The sequence below is a fragment of the Pseudonaja textilis genome, chromosome 2 (assembly GCF_049901715.1).
Source record: "Pseudonaja textilis isolate UNSWEBS1 chromosome 2, rPseTex1.2, whole genome shotgun sequence".
NCBI classification, from domain to species: Eukaryota; Metazoa; Chordata; class Lepidosauria; order Squamata; family Elapidae; genus Pseudonaja; species Pseudonaja textilis.
Genome location: NC_141991.1, coordinates 83,923,475 through 83,945,466, shown reverse-complemented (window position 1 = coordinate 83,945,466; position 21,992 = coordinate 83,923,475). Strand labels below are relative to the sequence as shown.

Below are 21,992 nucleotides of genomic sequence, written 5' to 3'. Positions count from 1 at the left end.
TGCAATTAAAAGATACACACCAAACTCCCTCCAAAGATAGAGGAAAACATACCTCAAAATCAAATGCAGAACAAAAATCTGTGTTAAAGGGATTTTGTATAATAAAGTTCCAAATGCTATGGCTGATTTCTGCAAAGCTGAATGGTTTGCACTTGTAGCATTGGAATGGAGCTGTGCTGGTTCTCTTATGTTTTGTACTTGTGCACAGTTGCTTTAAGCCTGCCCCTCATTCAGAATATCACCAGAATTAGAGAGCTTCTGAGCTTTGGTGCTTGCTTCATCAATATCTAGAATAAATTTCCAAATTGTGTTTTTAAAAAAACAAACAGGACAGAAATCAAGCACGGACATTCTGGATTTTACACCAGTTGTGGAAGGATGGTTTTAATTGCTCCACAGGGTTGCTGTACTGCTTGTCAGACTCACTAATAAGCAGCTGGCTTTGTGCTCCCACCCACTGGGGGACTGTCAGTCAAAGCTTCTAGCAGTTATATAGCAACGAGAAGCTCAGTTGAGATCTATATGTAGCAAATTGAGACACCTCACAGAGGTTCTGTATTATATACAGCATTACCGATTTGTCTTAGTCGCAGTTGAACAAAAGAGGAAGAACAAAACAAGAAGAGGCACATCAAAAACTTCTGACGCTTACCAGCACAAGGCTGCTTTCAGCATCATGAACATCTCTCTGGCTGAACCTCTCCATTATGCAGGGGGCTACCAACCCCAGGACTCCAAGGAATGGAAGGTGATCATCCCGGCTTTCTTGGGGGTGATTTGCCTGGCTGGCTTTGCCGGGAATGTGTGTGTAATTGGAATCTTAGTGTACAATACAAAGAAAGGGAAGCCTTCGGTGATTCATTCCTTGATCTTCAACCTCAGCCTGGCAGATCTACTCCTCGTTCTTTTTGTCCTGCCCTTCAGGGCAGCGGCTTATTCTCAAGGAGTCTGGTACTTGGGCTGGTTTCTTTGCAAAGCCTCTGACTGGTTCCAACAAGCTTGCATGACAGTGAAGAGTCTAACTATTGCTGTGGTGGCCAAGACATGCTTCATGTATGCAAATGATCCAGCAAAACAAGTGAATATTAAATGGCACACCATCTGTGCAGTGCTGATGGTTATTTGGCTGGTCGCCTTGGGAATCCCACTACCTTTGTGGTTCTTCAACCGCCTTTGGGAGCCAGAAATAGGCTTATCTTCGTGCATTGTGATTATTCCAACCCAAGCTCATGAGTTTATGTCAGCCTTTGTCAAATTGTATCCCTTCCTAGTATTTTGTGCCCCTCTCACCTTTGCTTTCTTTTATTTCTGGAGAGCATATGGTAGATGCCAGAGGAGGGGGACCAAGACTCAAAACCTAAGGAATCAGATTCGATCCAGGTGTTTGACGATGATGCTTCTGAGCGTGACCATTACTTCTGCTCTGATGTGGTTTCCTGATTGGATATCTTGGTTCTGGCTCTGGCACCAGAAGAAGGATGGACCGGCTCTCCCACAAGGTTTCATGGCCACTACCCAGGTTTTGATGTTTGCCATCTCTTCAGCAAATCCTGTTATCTTTGTACTCATGTCTGAAGAATTCAGAGAGGGTTTTAAAGGTCTATGGAAATGGTTGACACTAAAAAAGCCTCTATCACCTACAGAAGATCTGGAGGAAGCAGCAGTTGATAACTTGGAGGGAATTCCGAGCAATGCTCCTTCACCAGAGGCAATGACTCCTAATCAAGAGGAAGAACCCCCTTCTGTTCCTGCTACCTCAGAAGACTTGGAAGTAAAGGAGATGCCCGTTTTTCCAGATGTTGAGCAGTTCTGGCATGATAGGGAAGCTCTTCCTGATGCTCACGACAATGATCCTGTTCCTTGGGAACATGAAGGACGAGAGATACCAGGTTGCGATCAGCCAAAGTGCAATTAGGGAGCTAGAAACCAAATTTTACTAGGTTGGATTCAGACATAATCATGTTTAGGGTAGGTTCACTGAAATCATGGGATATTTCTTGGATAAGGCTAACTTTAAAAATCTATTAATGTTAATGGATCTCATTCTAACATGCTTAAATCTGATTGCTAGATTTCTTATTACTTAGGTGATGTTGAATTGGCAGTTGTACCATGTAGAATTTTTTTTCATTACTGTACTTAGTTTTAGTCTTTTCATGCATCTTCATTGTCTTCACATTTGGAAATTTTCAATTATTGTGTGATGCACGGATGCAGCTGTCATTCTCATTACTCTGCTGTTAAAGAGTTTATTATTTAAAAATTACATTGCACTTCTGGATTCTAATTTAAAGTTTCAAAACATTTTTAAAAATGTTAAATTTGCAAAGTAACATTACTTACAAGCTGGTTCTATGTGATCTATATTTAAACTTTAGACATTTGAACAAAGTATTGCAAAGGAAAAGGTATCATTTGATTTTCAGTGGTGAGAATATTTGTTATAGATTTTCTTATCAGTACTACAGAAAATGTGTATGAAATGCTGAAAGGTGGAGTTATTATATTAACTGATAAACTTTCAAATTGGTAGTTTTTCTATTGCTGTACCTCAGTAATTAACTGAATTTATATTTGTGTTCCAAGGAAGTCAATTCCAATGTGCTGCATAAAGATCATTTAGTAACATAAAGATTGTAGCTGGCAGTATTCTATTAATTTGTATTTCTGTCATATCAAATAGAAAAGGATTTCACATTATGCAATTTAGACGTTTTTTCCAATTTTTATATACATGTACACACACACACACACACACACACCTGTGAAGTCATATAAACACATACAGCAAAATTAGTGATCTACTTTTCTTTTCTAAACTGTTTAATGGAAACCCCCACCCCCCCAAAAAAATCCCCAAGCTGAGTTGTATGTTTAATAATTTGGAGAGTAATTAAATGAAGAGCAGGAGGTTACTAGACACCAACTCCCATCAGCAAGCATCTCAAAAATCTCTTGCCCACTTGGTTTATGGTCAAGTGTGTGAAGGTGGCATCTTTGCCTATTTTTCTTGTTTTTTACTTATTTTTATTTATCTTGTTTTTTATTTCCATCAGTATTAAAAATTGGGAGAAAAGGCAGTAATCTGTAGCATCCAAAAACAATATTTGTCCTATGCTCCATCCAGCTATTGAACTACTGCGTTGCTCGTGAGTGTGCATGCAGCACTAGCAACAGTGCATTTGCCACTAATTTTTTTTTACTAGATAATAGGTTTGGCAAGAATGTGTCCAGTAAAAAAAACCCCACACGCGAGGAACACTGGGGGAAAAAATGGCATCTTCCGTGACATTGCAGATAAACAGCTCTTGACTCATGTGTCATTTTTGTCTCTTGTGAAAGAAAAAAAAATACTATGCAGAGAAGTAAACTGGATTGAACTTCTGGACACACAGGTAGGAGTGCATGAACATTTATTTCATTTTGGACAAAACTCCGCCCCCCACCCCACCCCGAAACTCTTACCTTAATATTCTGATTTCATCTGTGTTGGTTATTATTTATGCAAAGCTTTGTAATTCAATATGTAAATTTGAATAGCCACATGCTTATGTTACACTTTGAAATGCATTTTCTGCACAAATGTTATGGAATCACAGTAACAACTTCTTGTCTTCATTTATTTTCTATTTTAGAGATATTACCCAGTCATGCCTTAATCTAATTTTAATCTATGAGAAGTAATTGTACTGTATAAGTATGTCCCCATCATTGTACTGTATAAGTATGTACCAATATCTTAGTATTTTGTTGGCCAATTCAATATAACTAAGGATAAATATACAAGATATTACCTAATCAGGCTGGTTGGATTTTTTTTTTAAAAAGATAAATCTATTGTCAACCAATTGGACTCCAACATATATCACATAAACATACATTTGTGTATAAGCCCATCCAAGGATAAACTGACCCTTGAATTTTTAATCAAAATGCCATGAAAAATATACCACCCAAGGGTAATTTGACCCACATTTTTCATGGTATTCTGGTTAAAATTATTTGAGGATTTGCTTAGACACGAGTACTACTATACACAGACAAGGACAAGTCCATCTGTGGATAAGCTGCACCCTTTATTTTAGCACCTAAATTCTTGGTTTATTTCCAAGTTTGACAGTTTTTAATATTTTAAAATATTTTTTAAAAAATATATTTAATTCTAAGACTATAAATTTGCATTGAGAAGCATCTAAACTGAACATTAACCATAGCCCTACATTCACACACACATCATTTTGAGATGGCATATTATAGCATAAGCGAAAAACAATGTTATTGCCATGATTAACAGCTCATTGAGAACCAGAAATTGCTGATGTATTGCAAATTATATGTTGTTCCATCTGTGAAATTCACGATATAAATGTATTCTGATTCATTTCAAATTCAAGATATGTGGTTAAATTAAATTATAATTTTGGGCTACTTGAATTTCTTCCTTTGTCCATGCCCCAAGTTACTTAGAATTAGCACTTCGAACTATCAGTGAAATTAGAGAAGCTAGTAACAAAACTAACTATCCTGTGTAGACACTGTCCACAAACAATTCTTTAGTGCTTACTGGATTCATTTTAGAGAGGTGCAATGCCACTCAAAACATGTGGGACTCCAACAATGCAAATAAGTAAGAGAATTTTGTGTGGTCGGTATTGAATTTCAATCTTTTGACATCCAGCTTACTACTTATGTCAGACACAAAATTAAAATGGAGTGGAGAAGAGAGAAAGCAAAAGGTGGGGGGGAGAATGAGGGTGATTTTATTGAATGACATCCACTACCAAACATGTGGATAATTTCAACAATTATTTTCTGAAGTAATGTGGAGTACTATGGGGGACAAAAACATTGATGATAAACTGCAAATTAAAATTGGAAATTCTGTGAAATACTCAGCAATTGTTTTCTGAAACTACTGCTCAGGAAGAACTAAAAAGACTAAGAAGCTTCTTTCCAAAGTTCATTCTGGTTAGAAATATGAGAATATTGGTTATTTGTACCAAAAGTCGTAAGGGTGACTAGCCAAATCCAAAGGATACATGCTGCCAACCCAGTACATATATGCATATAAAAAAGAGGTCTCAGGCATTCACCAACTATTATAAACTGTTCAGAGACAAAATTAAATAGAAAGCTTTACAGCTATACTATTAGTATAAGGATTACATGATCTGTAAAGCAAAAATAAGTATATACATCCACGGCAGTTTCAAATATAACTGATTTTCTCCATTTTAATGGAATTTCAGCTGATCATATATCTTTAGAATGTAACACACAATTACTAATATGTACAATACATATATAAAAAGGGTTGGTTTATTGTCGTTCAAATACATAAACTGAACAATCCCAACATTTCAAAATTAAACTATAGAAACACAAGTTTAACATTCAAAACAGAAACATAGTTTACAAGAAATATCCAGGAAAAAAAAATCCATATTCTAATCCAAAGCAGATAGACATTTTAATAGTAAATAAAAATGTTTTTGTACAACCATGCTGTCCTGGCAAAAAAATTTTTTACCCCTGTGTATTTTCATTTCAGAGCAAAACATTACCAAACTACCAGGCAAAGCCACTTGGGATGTGGAGGAGGAAGGGAAAGGGGGGAAAGGTGGGGGGGAACAGAGCAGCTAATCAAAGTAGGCTTGTTAACTAGGTCAAATGGTGTTTATATAATTTGGTCGCTGCACTTTTATTTTCCTCTCATGCTGGATCGGACATTAATGAAGTTAGTCCTGTTTTAAGCAGGAAAAGTCCACACATGAGTAAAAGATTAGGCCCTACCTTTCCAGGTTTACCAAAGGGCATAATCTCACTATGGTCTTCTGCACTCAATAGATTAATCCTCAGAATGCATGACCTTATCTCTCTGGTTACAACATTTGGAGTATTTTTACAATTCTCAACTTCAAGTTATATATCAATCTTCCCATGGCTCTGACATGTAACACTGGAAGAACACTTCCAAATGCTACCAATATCCAAGCCTTGTACATAGATACTGTATTGTTCTAGGATTGAAAAATCACTGGAAATAGTTGCATGGTTAGAATATTTGTCAGTCATGCAACAAAGAGAAAAGGCATAAATAATGCACATATTCTCTCTGTACAGACTGCTTAATGTTCATAAATGTTGCTTCCTGGATGGTTTTGCAATAGGTTCATGGTAATGCATATGATTAGACCTGACAGATGGCTCATGCAATTTCTTGATTTAACGTAAATCTTTTGCTCAAGAATATTTTTTAATTATTTTGTTGTTCGCCTTGTAGGTTCTGAAGCTGTAGGAGGTGGAGGAGGACCTCTGCGATCTAAGTCATCAACATAGGATACAATGAGTTTTCGCCTTTCCTCTGGCACACAGTCTAGTACCAGATAACGTTTGTCATTCTGTAATATCTTTTCTATATCTTTCAGGTGTTGGTCAGATTCCTGGATTAACTTTTTGGATCTGCAATTAAGTATAAAGATTATCATTATCATCAAATGAGTGGATGTTACACAAATGAACTAGAATTTTGGTAATAATACTTGTGTACAAGCATCCAGTTAACAAGGCTAGAAACCAGGAAACTATGCATTCTAGTCCCACCTTAGACATGCAAGCCAACTGAGCAACTTTGAACCAGTCACTCTCTCTCACTCCAACTCACCTCATAGGTTGCTGTCGGGAAAACAGGAGGGGGAAGGAATATTAGGTGGGTTCACTGCCTTGAGTTATTTATAAAAATAATAACATGAGGATTTAAAAAAAATCTGGCTTTCATTTAGAAAGACACAATGTCTAAGCTATCCTCTCACCTAAAAGACCTTCAGGCCTAAAGTGAAGCAAAGTATTAAGAAGGTAGGACTGTTAAAAAAATTGGCCTGTCATTGCTTATGCTCTATACAGGGTTAGGCTTCAGTTTTGAGAGCTATAAGGTTTAAAATTAGCACTAATTTAAGCTGTAAAAATGTAAATAAGAAAAGATGTGTCACATTGTAACCAAACAACACTAAAAGAAACATAACTTGTTGGTACTCCAGATTAATCTTTAGGATCAAATTAATCTCAAAAATTAGGCAGCATTAGGTTGATTTGTAGGACTGCTGATCTCTTGAATGAAAGTAGGAGAAGGGGAATATAATTTTTCTTGAGAAAGACACTGTGTACTGCCATACCATGATGTCATAAGGATGGCTTAAGAACATTAACACTTGAAGAAACTCTTTAGGTTTGGGACCATTTTTTTTACTTACAAGACTGCTAGATCTAATTCAGTGGTCACATATAAAATACCTGCCTTTCCTCTTCCATTAAGAAATAAATCCATATTAGGCTGAATATATATTCCTAAATTTTAGTATAATTAAAAATGATTTAGTCCCAATATCCAGATACACACACAAATTTCTCTGTGTGTCAAATAAAGTATTCAATTCAATTTCCAGAAATACCAATGTTGAACACTATCAATAATGAATCACTATCATTAACTCATAATCTAGTGCATCTTTAATTTTTGGAAAGGAGGATACTGTAACATATATATACCGTTTCATAAGTGCTTTATAACCCCCTCTAAGTGGTTTACAAAGTCAGCATATTGTGTAACCCCATATTAGTCATTTAGGATAAAAACAATACAGAAATGAAGAAAGCAATTTTATGTACTGTATCATACAGCATACCTGTATGTTATAAATTTGGTCTCTTTCAAAAGCGTTCTGAAATCAGCTTTGGCTGTGATGTATTTGTCTCGGATATATTCTTCAAACTCCCTTTGCTTTTTCTGCATTTAAAGAAATAGAAATAATCACTAGAAATTTCTGCCAGAAGATATATTATCTTGTTGAGGGAAGAACATATAAAGAGGAAGTTGTTATATTAACGTTTAAACAATAAGACAAATCAGTACAAGTTTCTTACTCTGTCACTGGAAGAGAATTTAATGCACCTTGGATCTTCTTTAATTATCTTCTTTACTTCTTTCCATGTTGATGTTAAGGTAATCTAAGAAAAAAACAGAAAAATGGCAGGTTTAATGAATGAAGTATCTAAATTTTAAGTGTACAAGGCCATGAATAAAGGATTGTCTGCAATTTAAAACAGCTGCATCCCCACCTACCCACAATCACAAACCTGTCATACATCTCAGGAAAAGGCATGGCTCTTTAAAGAGTTGCAAACAGGGGCTACACTCTTTCCAAGTCCTTTTAAATTTGTCTGAACTAGCACACCATTAGTCATTGAATAGGATTCAACTATGGTGTCACAATAATAGAATATTTAAATAGTTCAAGATATAAGAACTCCCTATTTGTTATGTGTGGCCAGCTTCCCCTGCATGGCTTTTAAATACACATAGATGTGCTGCTTGTTTTATTACCCAATGTTCCCTTTCTATCTCTCCTCACTCCTTCATTGATGGAAAAGCATAGATGGTTCTGTCAAGAAAGAAATTATAGAAGATACTAATGGAGCTCACAGTTCTATGAATCAGGTAATTGCATGTTGAGCTGAATTTTATTTTACTGTCCAAACCTTTTTAAAAGGATGATAATCTGAGATTATTCATTAACAGTATTTAAAATAAATAAAATGTGAGGCATTTACCTTGGTACTATTTATATTAGTATATGCCACTGCACCTATTGGTAAGTTGTTTTAAGTATAGCGATACATACAGGATCAAATCTATTCCCTCTCTTGCCAGTGATTGGTTCATATATTCCTGAGATCTCCAGCCCTTAAAACACTAAAAGGGAACAAAAAAATGTTTACACAAATCCCTCAACTATCTTTTTCCTATGGTTTAGCTCTAGAAGTAGAAGTGCAGTATAGGCTTGCTCTAATCTATTAGCAATGGTTTCCAGATTTTGTGAATCTTAAAATAATTGGAAGACACTAATTTCTCTGAAGACTGTCATTAAGATACAAACATAAATTGAGCTAAGGAACCACAAAATTATGACATTAACGTCCGGAGAAAATATAAGACATATAAGCCTTACTGATGAAGTTTCATCTAAAAGTTGCCGGAAATGTTCTTTTTTCTTCTTTGTAAGTGCCTCAATGTGTTCATTAAAAAGTTTTTCCTTCTCTTCTCTTTCCAAAAGGGAGCCAGATTCCCAACGATGATCTTTTCGGAGTGTCCTCCTTGTATCAGACCATGACACATCTGAAGATCGTACCTAGCAGAGGAAAACAAATATTTCATTACCACATACTGAAAAATGCTGATACTATATACTAAAATAACAGCCAATCTAGATTTGTCCCCCATACTGTGCGATTGAGGAATCCATGTTCACAACATTTCAAAAATTACTTTAAATGAAAAACCACACAATAGATTTTAACACAAAGAAACCTTACCATATCAGATAAGAGAGCTTTGAAATTCTGGATAGCCTCTTCTCGTTTGTGCTGTTCTCGTTCTCTATCAATTTCTTTCGTCTGCTCTGAACGAGCTTTTTGAACTTCTCTCTCTCGTTCACGCAAGCTGGCCTCAATTCGTGCTTGTCTTTCCAGTTCTTTTTCTTTTTCAGAGTCTACATTCTGAAATGCAATCCAAAGCACACATACTGCATTTATATTAAGCTAATAGATAAATGTACTAACCAAAATAAATTCAAGCAAAAGACCTTAAAGTATGATCTACAATGACAGAATTATAATATTTTGTTGCATCTTCTATGGTCTTTTTTGTTGCATCTTCTATGGTCTTTAAAAAAGAGCAAAACACAAAAAAGAAAATAGAAAAACTCTAACATTAATATACTAAATTGATGCAAATATGTCAAATATTCATTAAATCATATAATAATATATCAACAATGCAGAATATTATATGAGCTACATAAATTATACAGAGATATGTTAAAAACTGCATGTGGTAAATCAAGCATTTTGAGAATCCTAAATCCATGACTAAGGAACCATATGTTCCATCAAAATAGCTAAATAATTATAAATTGTTTAATGCATTTAAGATAGTACTAGGCTTGTAGTTCAGGGTGAGCTAAGTAGAAAATACTGTCATATAGTTATAATATGTTCTGAAGCTGGGATATGTAGAGCATCACTTCATCAAAATCAAAAAAGTACATGAAAAATGGTATGAAGACTGGGAGATAACCAAAAAACAAACAAACCCATTCTTAATGCCAACTGAACATACTGATCACTTACACTTCAAATCATGAAATGAACTAAAATAAGATTAAAACAGGAGAACTAAAATATATATTGTTCAACAAATGATACACCTTAGTATCGGAAATAACAAATAGCTTGAAGAAGCAGGGATTTCCAAATTAGAGAACCGAAATGCCAGAACTCATATTTCCAGAGGAAGCACTAGCTTGCATAATTGATAACATTCAGAATACAATGCTTATGATGAAAGTCTTTGGCTGCTAGATCTCTGATAGGTATCTCAGAAGGATCTTTTGAGTATAAATTATTTTGGCATTGCTTTAGGGATTACACTGATATATTTCATAATTACTGTAATCTTGCAGAATTTATTGGGCTGACTATTCAAACTATAAATTGTAAATTTCAGGACCTTTTCAGAAAGTGTTAAGAGCATAAATAAACCCTTGGGTCACTATATGAGATTTGGGCGGAGAACTTCCTCTATATATGTACACAAATGTTCTTAATTATTGTTTTACTCTTTCAGAATGCATTCTTTCATTTGAGATTGTTATTTTAGCAAAAATAAAATAAAAACACTGGTCTGAAAATACAAACAATGCTTACCACTAATCAATTGAATTCTAAAAACAGCATTCCACATAACAGTACTTCAAATTCTATACCAATTGATCCAACAGTGAAATACTAAGAAAATGGAAACAGTGCTGTTCACCGGCACACGTACTTTGGCTATTTTTTCAATATACTGTTTAAAAAGATCTTCCCTTTGCGATGAACTATCCACAGCTTTGTAGCGAGGGTCAGTCTCTACTTTGTCCTTCACTTTACTCCAGCGAGACTGACTGTCCAAGTGGTGATTAGATAACAGTTCAAAGAAGTCCATTTTAATCTATGATTTTAAATAAAAGACAAAAGAAAAAAGGGGAGGAAAATAGTCACTTTGCTTTCCAAATATTCCAAAATAATAATAAAAAAGCAACAGACTTACCGCAATGAAAAATTAGTTTAATTAGAAGCTGAGTCATGAGAGTATTAAGAACAGTAGTAATGGCTATGTTTACATGTATGTCAGAGAACTGCTACAATACTAGATTTCTTGACAAGTTTATACTATGCTGGTATGCCCTACTATTCTGTTTTAGCACTGGTACAATAAGTGCACAAACAAGCCAGGCTGTGAAGACAGGCCCAGCTAATCTATATGATTACTGCAATAGGCCTTATATGTGCATAAGAATGAATACATATAGCAACTTTCTGCAATCTGGGTATCATTTGGATAAGTGGAGTTAGAACTTGTGCAATTTTCTAGTTACTGCTGAGAACTGCAGGAGTTTAACCATAATTTGGGTAACTGTATTAACTATAAAAACATCACTGTACTAATCTGGAAGATGCATATATTGGGGAAGGCTGATATAAATAAATCATATAATAAAATATATACATAAGTATTATCGTGCATTTTTCCTCTTTAAGGAAATACAGGGAATGCTGCCTGAGTGTCCACACTTGTACTGAGTTCCTAGAATACATGCATGTGCAAACAGTACTTCTGAATACCAGCTATTATTTCACAGAAGCAATATTTGATAGGATATAGTCTTGGCTTATAGTACATTTTTAATTGCTGCATTTACAGAGTTTCTGGTTTAGGAATAAAGCATCAACATGTATATATGTGCAATAAAATGAGTAAGTTAATCTTTCATGGACATTAGGGATAATAGAAGCTGTAGATTTAGTTAAAAAATCTGTTCAAAGTTACAGCTAAATTTCACTGAAGATAATAAGACAATATGTGGCTATCTGACTGAAGATTAAAACAAGGAACATGTGTATATTTCTACTGTATTAGAATTTGATAGATTAATCACATATTGCTTTAATATGGATTTGCCATAATTTTTAAAGAAAATATGGGTAAATTATGATACCTTCTTTAATTGGTAAAAAACTAGAAATCAGTAGATACATAGCAGAATTCAGCCTATATTGATGTGTTTCATAAAATAATTATTTTGCAAACAAGTATAGGCTTTCTTCTTTCCTATCCCATACTCTTAAGAATTCACAGGATTTTCTTCAACAGAGATGCTTGCAAAATCTTAGGGTCTGTATATTTATGTATATATGCATATATCTATCTATACACACATGCACACACATAAGGTACATAATGGATGCTTCTGATATATCCACACTAACTCAACTTCGTATTATAATCTAGCTAAATCAATGAATTATGGGTACAGGAATTTTAACTGCAGTAGAACAAAGAATTCTTTTTTAGTGCATTGCAATTCATATAGTACAGTTCCTGTATCACATGAATAGCTAATTCACACATAATAAAAACTATGATCGATGAGACAGAGCTTTTTAGTGAGCTCAGTAATTTTATCTTGTTAATTAGCAAAAGTCACCTTTCAGAACATTCACACATTTTTTGGTACAAGAGAGAAAAGATTTTACAAGCCTCTACATTCAATGAACTAGCCTGACTAGACTATTCCATTTCTAAGTTTCCCATACATCCAGAATTATACAGGGATATTATGATAAAGGTAAATTCCATTTTTAATGCGTTGTAATAATTTTCCTCACTAAAGTGTCCATTAGCTTTCCTGGGCTTTAATTTCCATTATTCTCAACGATGCTGACTAGAAATGCTGAAAATGTAGTCCAGTACATCCAGAAATGCAAGGCTGGCAAAAGGCACATTAAGAAAACCAAATCTTGTGCACTTATTATTACCGCTTGATGCACCTTTACTGATCAATTAAATTTTTCATGTGTGATTCCTTTTATCATTAGTTATAAAGTCTACATAAAGGACATAATACTAATAATGTTTATATTCCCCAATATTGACATTTGGTTATCAGCATAGTATTCTCACATACAAGTACATCAACGAATTTTTTGTAGTAGAAAATCAAATTAAAGAAGAAAATAAATGCCTTGTACATAGCAATTTGGTAAATCGACTGTCAATCGCAGAAGTATATAATATAATTAAGAAGATTTGCAATATCTTCATTTTTAAAAAAATGTGGCTTGGGTCCAGAGATATCTTGTTTTTTTGTGTTAGGCAACTTTATTTACTGTTCTTGATTTCACTGTCCTACTATAGCATTGGAAATCTATCACACAGAATTGGAAAGGATCCCTTGATTCTCAGATTTCATTTTTAAACAGAGCATATAGTGCTATAGTGGGAGGGAGAGACCAGGAAAGTGTTGTATCAGCAAAGTTCCACTTTTCTCTCTCTGGATCCAACACAGTATCTATTATTTCAAAGATGAACTTAAACATATAAGTAGTATTGAAATATAAAGCTTTCTAAGCCAGATGTAAGAAAATTACAGCTCTATCCTATCTTTAAAATAAGGATAAATGGGCAGGCACACTCATGAATAAATGCTACTTCTCTTATTTTTTTTATATCAGCTCTTGGACTTAATATACTATGTCGGTAGCCAAGTCAAAGTAAAATTGGGAGATCATTTTAGAAAGACTTGGGATATTACAAATAAAAAGTAAATCTTGTCCACCATTCACCCAGCATGTATCCCTGTTTCTATAGAAACAAATCTCTCATCTCCTAGCCCTGCACTATTTTTATGACCCTACCCCAAAAGAGGAGTAAAAGGCTCAAAAGCAGTTGCAGTACTCGTATCTAATAAAGGAAATCAATTCTGGCAATTAATATTTTAATTTAATATCATTGCTGAAAGCTCACAAAATTTGTAGTTTTGTATAGCAGATGTTACTTAAAAGCTGTTCAACTTTAAGATTAAAGGAACAGCAAAGCAGAAATCACACACAGTACACACATTCCTGCTTGGGGAAGAGAAGTGAAGTGTTTCAAATCAAAAGGATAGGCTATGAAATTGTTTAGACAGGTATTAATCTGATAATCCTCTGAAGTAACTCCTTACTTTAAATAAGAGTAAGGGTCACATATCTGAGAGGGCAGCATAATGGGGTGGGTATAATAATGAAGAGTTGATGCAATCTTTGCTTTCTCCACTTTAAATCTTAATGTTTGTTGGAAAGGCAGAGATGTTTCTAGGATATGTGATGACCACCTCATTGCTGCCCTCTCTCCCACCATAAGCAATGTATAGGTCTCCTTTCATATTATCCAAATCCTATGGTTAAGCAACAGAAGCTTTCAATGGAACATCTTCAATCTATTTCAACATAAAAATCTTACTGCATCATAAGCTATTTTCTTTCTTCCACCTTTAATTATTTTCTTTAATTAGAAGATTCTCTAGGAAACAAAATTGGAAAATACCAATAAGCAATTAATCAAAGTGTGCTATTTCCAATCCTTACTTTAAAGAGTTTATGGAGAAATCATGCAATAAAATTCTTTTCTGATAAACTGGCTGAGAAAGCTTCACAACATTGTGGGGCACATTTCTTGTTAACATTTAGCTATTCTTTGTAAAATAAGAAAAGCAAGGCAGAAAATACTGTTGTGTATTTAGAAGGACTGGGGTTTTTTGGGGGGCAGATTACACATTCTGGGTACAACTCTCATCACTTCACAAGGAAAAAAACTGAAAAAAATGTAAAGTACCGGAACTGCGGGAGGCTAAAGTCACCACACAGAGATACCAATTCTTTCCTCACTAGGGAATCCCATAATACTTTGCGTGTCAGTGATTGACAGCTGTCAGACTGAACTGATTGACAGGCCGCACAGCACAAAACTGTAAAATCTATCCACTTGTTACAAAACAGAATACATAAAATGGTTACAAGAGGTTTTGGGAGAAAAGAAATAATTAGTTTCAAATACAAAGATAAATGCAATATTTAACACAAAATATTACTGATGTTGTTCATGCAATATTAAAGAATTTATTGATGATCATGGCTAAGATGCAACAGTAATTTTTAAATCATCACTATAGAATAAGACAAGTAGTTTAGGTTGAAGTTTCAGATTTTACATATTCACCTCTAGACAGCTGATGACTTCAATGTTGTATGAAGACTAATTGCTGTACCTAGCATTTGTCAAGGGACTGATCAGTGGGCATCCCTGTTTTGTTGCTTTCTATCCACTTGAAGGTCTATGTGTTTCCTCCATATACAAGAGGGCTCCCCAACTCTTCAGATCAGAAGGAGGGGAGTACAAGAGGAAAAGAGAATCCACTGATGGGACACTGATACTATATATATCAACACTAAAGTAAATTGTGACTAAGTTCAGTAGGTTTTATTCCTAGATATGTGGGTATATGGCAATGCATCAGGAAATTTTCCGTTTGAATCTCTTATCTCCCATAAACTAATATATGAAGCCTTAAGCTAGTCATTCTTACCGAGTTCCTTAATTGCAATATCTTAATAACAGTACTTACATATCCACTTTATAAGGATGAACTGCAGTACGATGTATAGAGCACTTCTGAACAATAGGCACAGCAGGAATAACAATTACAGTAATAGCAGCAAATAAAGAGAATGAACTACAACTACTATGAAATTTATTTAAGATCTATAAGAAAATTATCTTTAAAAAAAAGTTGAAAACAGAATGTGTCATTTTAACTTACAAAATGTTTATGAATGACAGATTTTGCATGATATATCACATGTCTTTTTGTTAACAGGAACTTATACTGATTTCAATTAAAGATTAGTTAGATATGTTTTTCCTTCATTCACCCAGCTGGGATACTAAACAAAGGTTCTACACATTTTAATGTTATTACTATTGAAAACATTCATGCATCTGCCTTCCCCAGTGATATGCACTTTGTCTCTTGAAATGACAGTGCAGACAAATGACATTTGGAATTCATTAATTTTTGATAGGTGACCTTTAATTTTGATAACTAGCCAAACTAAAACATATTTAGTGGAAGTTTTTTTTAAAAAACCCAATAACAATAAAACATTAGCATTTAGGCAGGATACCATTTAAAATCTGCCCACAGGAAGGTCTCAGAATCTGATACACAGAACTAAAGATTTGTTTAGCAATAGTTTGATTAGAGTTTTCCAGCAAGATGCGTTCTCCAGCAATTTAAAACTAAATTCTTGATTCTGGAAGAAGGGGTAAACTACTACATCTTCTAGGAAATGATGTTCTTCTGAGTTTAGATGCAAAATTATGAGGCCAAAAGACAAGAAAATAGTGAAAATGGCATTTCCAGCAATGGGAACCTGGAAGCCTAGCATGAGTCCCTCTCATTCATACTGCTTTTATGATCTTCATATGAAAATCTTACCTTCTCTCCTCTGGTCTTCGAATCTTCTTTTTCCTTCTTTCTTGCTGCTGTGATAAATTCATTAAACAAGGCTTCTCGGTCTTTCATTTTTTCAATTGCTTTGAAACGTGAATCTTTAGCATGCTTGGCTGCAAATTCACTAAAAGTAGTTCTGTAAAAAATGGTAAGTATACTGATTTGGCAGAGCTTTCTTAACTGGAAATGTATTCTAAACACATATTTGTATTCTGCTACAAAGTGTGTGCTAAACACTATTACATAATTATCTTCCCTTCAGCTGTACATCCAAGAGGTAGAATATTTATTTTCATGAAAAAAGGGACAGACTTTTTTATTTCACCAAAAATCTGCAAGGGCAGCCTTGCATATTTTTGATTTATACAGAATATACATGTAGAATAAAATTTCCAGCAACTGCACAATACTTGTTGAATGGAAATTCCTTATTCACTGGTCCTGAAATTCAAAGTTATGAATTAAAAAATTAACAGTACTCATTTGCCATCCAATTGTACCAGGTGTGAAATTAGTAGCAGTATCTGCCAAGCTTCACACTTTGTCTTCTTGTAGTTTTGCTACAAGATATTCTCACCTTCAGGGCCAGATTCCAAATTTCAGACGTGCAGTAGATATAATACTGCCACTTACCTTAAAAAAAAAACCATTATTGTGCTTTTTCCAAGATCTGATGCTAATCTGACCCCGAGATTACGTGAGACATTATAATCCTATGAATGTTTTCATCACAGCATGGAAATAATTAGACTTGGGAAATCCCGCCTACTGTTGCTGTAGGGTAAATTAAAACAAGAGAAGAATTTGGTAGCTTGTTCTATTATTTAGAAGAGAACTTAAGCCTATGCTAAATAAAATGACCTGCAAAAACTAGTCTGGGCATAAATTTGTAAGCACAGAAAATATAGAGATGACTTTCAAGGAATGTAGGTGTCCAAAGGGACATCATCGTTACCTTGAACTAAAATGGGGGAGGGGGAAAGCTACACTATAATGACAATTGTATTGTATTCCAGAACTTCAATGTAAATATATGCTTACTGATGATCAAAACCGAACATTAAGTATATAGTAACAGATTTGATGCAGACTACTTGCAGTGAAATTCTCCTACTGGAAGAAGTTAACATTTCCTTATTTTTCCTTTTTCCAGCAGCAACCCCTCCTTGATTTGGGCCCTTCCATCAAGGAAAGAAGGCTTTCTATTCACAAAAGGACAAATCAGAGCTAACTTTATGATTTCTACACCCTTTGAAATAAAAACGGCAATTTGGAATTACAGAGATTAAATTATGAAAAAGGACAACTATACTAAAACAATTATATTCAAATTCAGTATTACAGTTATTCCAAATATTAAGCTATAAAAAATTTACAATTGTATTGTATTCCAGAACTTCAATGTAAATATATGCTTACTGATTCAAAATTCAATTCATCTGTGTTCAGTGGAGCTGAATCCCAATTAACAGTATTAAGGATCAGAAGCCTAATCAAAGAGGTCTTTGAGGATAGTAAGTCAATTCAAGCAAAATAAACACAACTGAAAATAAGCCAGCAGATAGCAAAGAACTGAGAGTTCATGCAAACTAATTCCTAACTAGTTTAGGTAAAATAAAATTGAACAGTTCTCTAAAAAAGTAATAATTATATACAGTCTAACAATGTATTAAAGGTATCATGTGTACAATATGACTTATCTGCAGAAACCCACTTGGACATTAACAGCCAACTACAGCCAACTAGCTGAATGACCACATAAGTCTTTCCCTTTGTTGACAATCGGATGGCAAAAGGATCCAGGAATGTAGTTTGTTGAAGTAGGTAAAATAGATTTTTTAAAAAATACTGTGAAGTATCACCAGCAGTTCTTATAAGGCATTCAGTATTAACATTGTAAAAAGGAGCAAGTCCTCCATTACATAATGTATTTTCTATATTAGGATTGTCAATGGTTAGCTAGATTTAGGAAACATTACAGTAGCCAGGTTTACTAGAGTTAATAAATTCATTCTCGTGGAACAGTCAGGATTCCTTCATTTTCTGAAAGTCAACATGTATTAAGAGTTCAGGTTATAATTAAAACTGGGATGGGGGAGGGAAAGAGACTGACTTACCTAGGATTAATCTTTGCTTCTTCCATCGTTTTCTTGAAATCTTCTTTGGCCTGCATTATTTTATTTTTCTTTTCTTTGCGTTCTTCTTCTGCCCTAGTTTTTACATACTGATCAAATACCTGAATAAATAGCAAATTTAATTTGGAACATTATTGCAAGAGAACAAAGCAAAGTCTAGGATTACCTATTTGTGATGATGTAACAAAATATCAAAGAATATATGAGAGACTGTCTCTTACCAGTCACATCTACCCGACCCATTAGAACAGGAAGGCAGGGAATACTGTGGGTCCCATCCCCAAGGGAGATTTAAAAAAAAGGTGGGACCCAAAAGAAGGGCCTTCTCTGTGGTGGCTCCCTCTCTTTGGAACATCATTCCCCCAGAGATTAGAACGGCCCCTACTCTAATACTCTTCCAGAAGGCGCTGAACACGTGGTTCTGCCAGTGGCCTGGGGAACTCAGAGTGGGATGGAGCTCATTAAATGGCTCATGTGATCTTCTGTTGCTGGGGCAGGAGCTGGGGGTGACTTTATTATATTAATTTTGGTGGTTCTTTTTATTGGTTTCATTGTTTTAAATGTGGTTTTATATTTTGTAAGCCGCCTTGAGTTACCATGGGCGAAAAGGTGGCAATGTAAATTCAATAAATATTAATAATATTAAGGGATCAGTGCAGTGAATCACAAACTCACTGAAATGAGTATCTTTCAGTAACAACTTTTACACCAAGACATCGTATAAAAAGCAGTTTTACTGCTATTTTTTAATGCGACAAATTATAGGAGCAGAAAGAAACTGACTTAAACAGATGTTTGCTTTCAATAAGAAATGCATGTAAATTTATATGTCAAGGAAATTTTCCAAAAGTAAGATTCCAAAGTCAGATTAATGGAATATGCTCTAACAAGCAAACGTTCCTTCCTTCCACTACTATCTGAAAATGTTAAGAGATCCTGACCCTCTGCAGGCTGCAGAGCTGAAGACCAACATGGAAGCAGACAATCTAAAACCTGGGCAGAAATAATTTCTTCTGTACTGCAATAAATAACTAATTTAATATTTATTCAAAATAAATCCTTAGGCATCCTTAGCAAGCTTGCATAACTGCTTCAAAGGTTGTCTAGTTATCTCTGCACGCATACACATGCAAAGAGAACACTCCCACTGTACCTGTCAGTGAAAAAAGTATGCTCCGAATGCACATTCATATGAAGAACTTTCAAAACAGCTGTTAACTTTTTGTGAAGGGCACAGCAACTTTGACACTTTGAGAGATGTTCCTTTGGGGTTAATGTACTTGTGAAGTATCTATTTTCATTGCTTTGCACAGTCCTAAGATATATTATTGTTTTTATTATTATTGTAATGAATTGTTTGGGTAAGATGAAGTTATATCTAAGATAGATCATATGATTTGGTAGAAGATACTCATGAAACCATCTTGATTCTGAGGTGGCTCTATTAATAAGTGTGTGTGTGTGTGTGTGTGTGTGTGTGTGTGTGTGTGTTTTATATAAGATTTCAGTTTGAGATGCAGACAATACAGACTCATCCTCAATAGCTTGTCCTTGTCTTCAACAGGAAAGGGACACAGGGCAGAAAATATCCTGTAGCCAAGAAGGCTCCACGACCCTGAGGACATAGATAAACCCCTCTAAAAGAATGCAAATGACCAGCAGTCTGCAAGGAATATAAATCCTTCCATTCCCCACCATCCAGTCAGAGCTGAAGAAGCTTCTTGAATGAGAAGTGAAACAGCTTCAAAGAAAAAACAAGAAAGTCCAACTGCCTCCTGAAAAAAAGCGCCTTTGGAACAACCATGACCTGGATGACTGAGAAACTCCATAGACATATGTTAGAATAATTTATCCTTCTTTGGAAAGTTTTGCATCTAACTACAGTAATTCAGCATCTTTTGCAATCAACGTTTGTTTGGTGTTTTGATTTATTTCTATAGATATTAGTTTGGTGCAATTTATCTGAAATAAGTATTTCTTGTTTGTAACTATTCAAAACAGTACCTATATAATTTGTTGAAGGATGAAGCTTCTTGTTCTCAATAGAAAATACTGTTTTAGAAGTTTTTCTCCTTCTTCTATATAATTTAAACTTCAGTCATTTAAAACCTTCCAGATATTAACAAAGAATATTATTAGAAGAATAAACTGTGTTGTAAACAGCCTCAAATGTTTTCAAACATTTCAACCTTTAAAAGCTCTCTTTTTGTATTTTATTATATGAATATAACACATAATTTATTTAAAAGACCTTTTCTTTTACCTGTTTCCTTTCCTTGGGGTTAAGAAGGAGGTAACGGGGATCAAAAACAATTTTGTGTAGCTCTTTTTCCCATGTAGAAAAAGCAGAAACCTTTAACAAATGAAGTGGGGAAAAGTAATGATTTTGCAGGCAATTAAATTCAGGCAAAAAGATACAAGTTGTGCAATTCTGCTTGAAATCTACAGGACTTCTACTAGAAAGAAGTTATGGCTGAAATCTTTACAGCAGTTTCATCACTAATAGATGATGAACTGCAGGAAGTCAGCAGAGCCAATTTCCACACTAATTGGCTCTGAAAACTTCTACATAATTACAGAGAACTAACACATATCTAATTACTCATTAAAATGACCACTACTGTGTGACATTTAAAAACTGCTATATCAAAAGAAAGCCTTGAAGTTCTGGTTCTAACTTTCTTTGCTTTCTTAGGTCTCTGCAGAATGATCAGAAATTTCACTTTCTCCTCATAAATTGAAGAGCTATGCATACAATCAATTCTAGCATGTAAAAGGGAAGATTCTGAAAGCTCAATAAATTAGATTCTGACATTTCATCGAAAGTGCACCAAAACCAGATGTTTCCTTACAAATATGCTTAGTTGCTTAAGCAAAGTGCATGCAGACCTTTTAAAAAAGATAATTTTGTTTATTCCCTAACTGCAAACACTATTCATTAATCAAGCAGTACTAAACGTGTTTTTGACAATGGTAGTAGGGGTAGATATGAATAACACATTAAATAATTGCCTTAGCACAGCAATATTAATATAATAAGCTTAAAATAAAATTCAAATTAGTGTAATTATATCCATCAATCAATATAACAGGACCAAGATAGTCACACTTTTGCCCTTCTGGTCCCATTAAAAGTCATAAACAAGAGTGACTAATGTGCTTTGATTTCACACTCAGGTCTAAATCTGACTGAAAAGAATCCAGACTATGCTTCTTTTAGTATTCTGTAACTGTAGAACAATTGTTTTCTCAACAATAGAGGGGAAAGATTGGAGACCAACCTTTTTCACTATTTATATTGGAGTTGTGACGACAAACTTGTGGCACACGTGCCACAGGTGGCATGCACAGCCATTTGTACAGGAATGTGAACCCCAGGCAAACTTACCTCACCATGCATGTACGTGCCTCCCATGTGATGTTCGGC

General features: G+C 34.6%; 2 protein-coding genes across 8 annotated transcripts in view; one reads left to right on the top strand and one right to left on the bottom strand.

Moving 5' to 3' along the window:
- Positions 1 to 676: 676 nt before the first annotated feature.
- On the top strand, positions 677 to 1,915 carry GPR151 (G protein-coupled receptor 151). The gene has a single exon (XM_026696164.1). It carries the CDS (start codon positions 677 to 679, stop codon positions 1,913 to 1,915), a length of 1,239 nt encoding a protein of 412 aa, XP_026551949.1.
- A 3,377-nt stretch (positions 1,916 to 5,292) lies between these two features.
- The window catches only part of TCERG1 (transcription elongation regulator 1), a 40,509-nt gene continuing 23,809 nt past the window's right edge, over positions 5,293 to 21,992 (bottom strand). For 6 of the 7 annotated variants that reach the window (XM_026696400.2, XM_026696399.2, XM_087924496.1 and 3 more), the window contains 9 exons: positions 20,829 to 20,918; positions 18,548 to 18,666; positions 16,416 to 16,566; positions 10,883 to 11,047; positions 9,370 to 9,552; positions 9,006 to 9,185; positions 7,921 to 8,004; positions 7,683 to 7,783; positions 5,293 to 6,462 (listed from right to left, as the gene is read on the bottom strand). In XM_026696400.2, coding sequence (XP_026552185.2) covers positions 6,261 to 6,462; positions 7,683 to 7,783; positions 7,921 to 8,004; positions 9,006 to 9,185; positions 9,370 to 9,552; positions 10,883 to 11,047; positions 16,416 to 16,566; positions 18,548 to 18,666; positions 20,829 to 20,918 — 1,275 coding nt within the window. In that variant the 3' untranslated portion in view covers positions 5,293 to 6,260. Of the gene's footprint in view, positions 6,463 to 7,682; positions 7,784 to 7,920; positions 8,005 to 8,607; positions 8,750 to 9,005; positions 9,186 to 9,369; positions 9,553 to 10,882; positions 11,048 to 16,415; positions 16,567 to 18,547; positions 18,667 to 20,828; positions 20,919 to 21,992 lie in introns of those variants that run through there. The other variant, XM_026696403.2, reaches the window with a different exon arrangement.

Bases quoted from the DNA above. Each gene is read 5' to 3' on its own strand.
- GPR151 (XM_026696164.1), top strand. From the start codon at position 677: ATGAACATCTCTCTGGCTGAACCTCTCCATTATGCAGGGGGCTACCAA.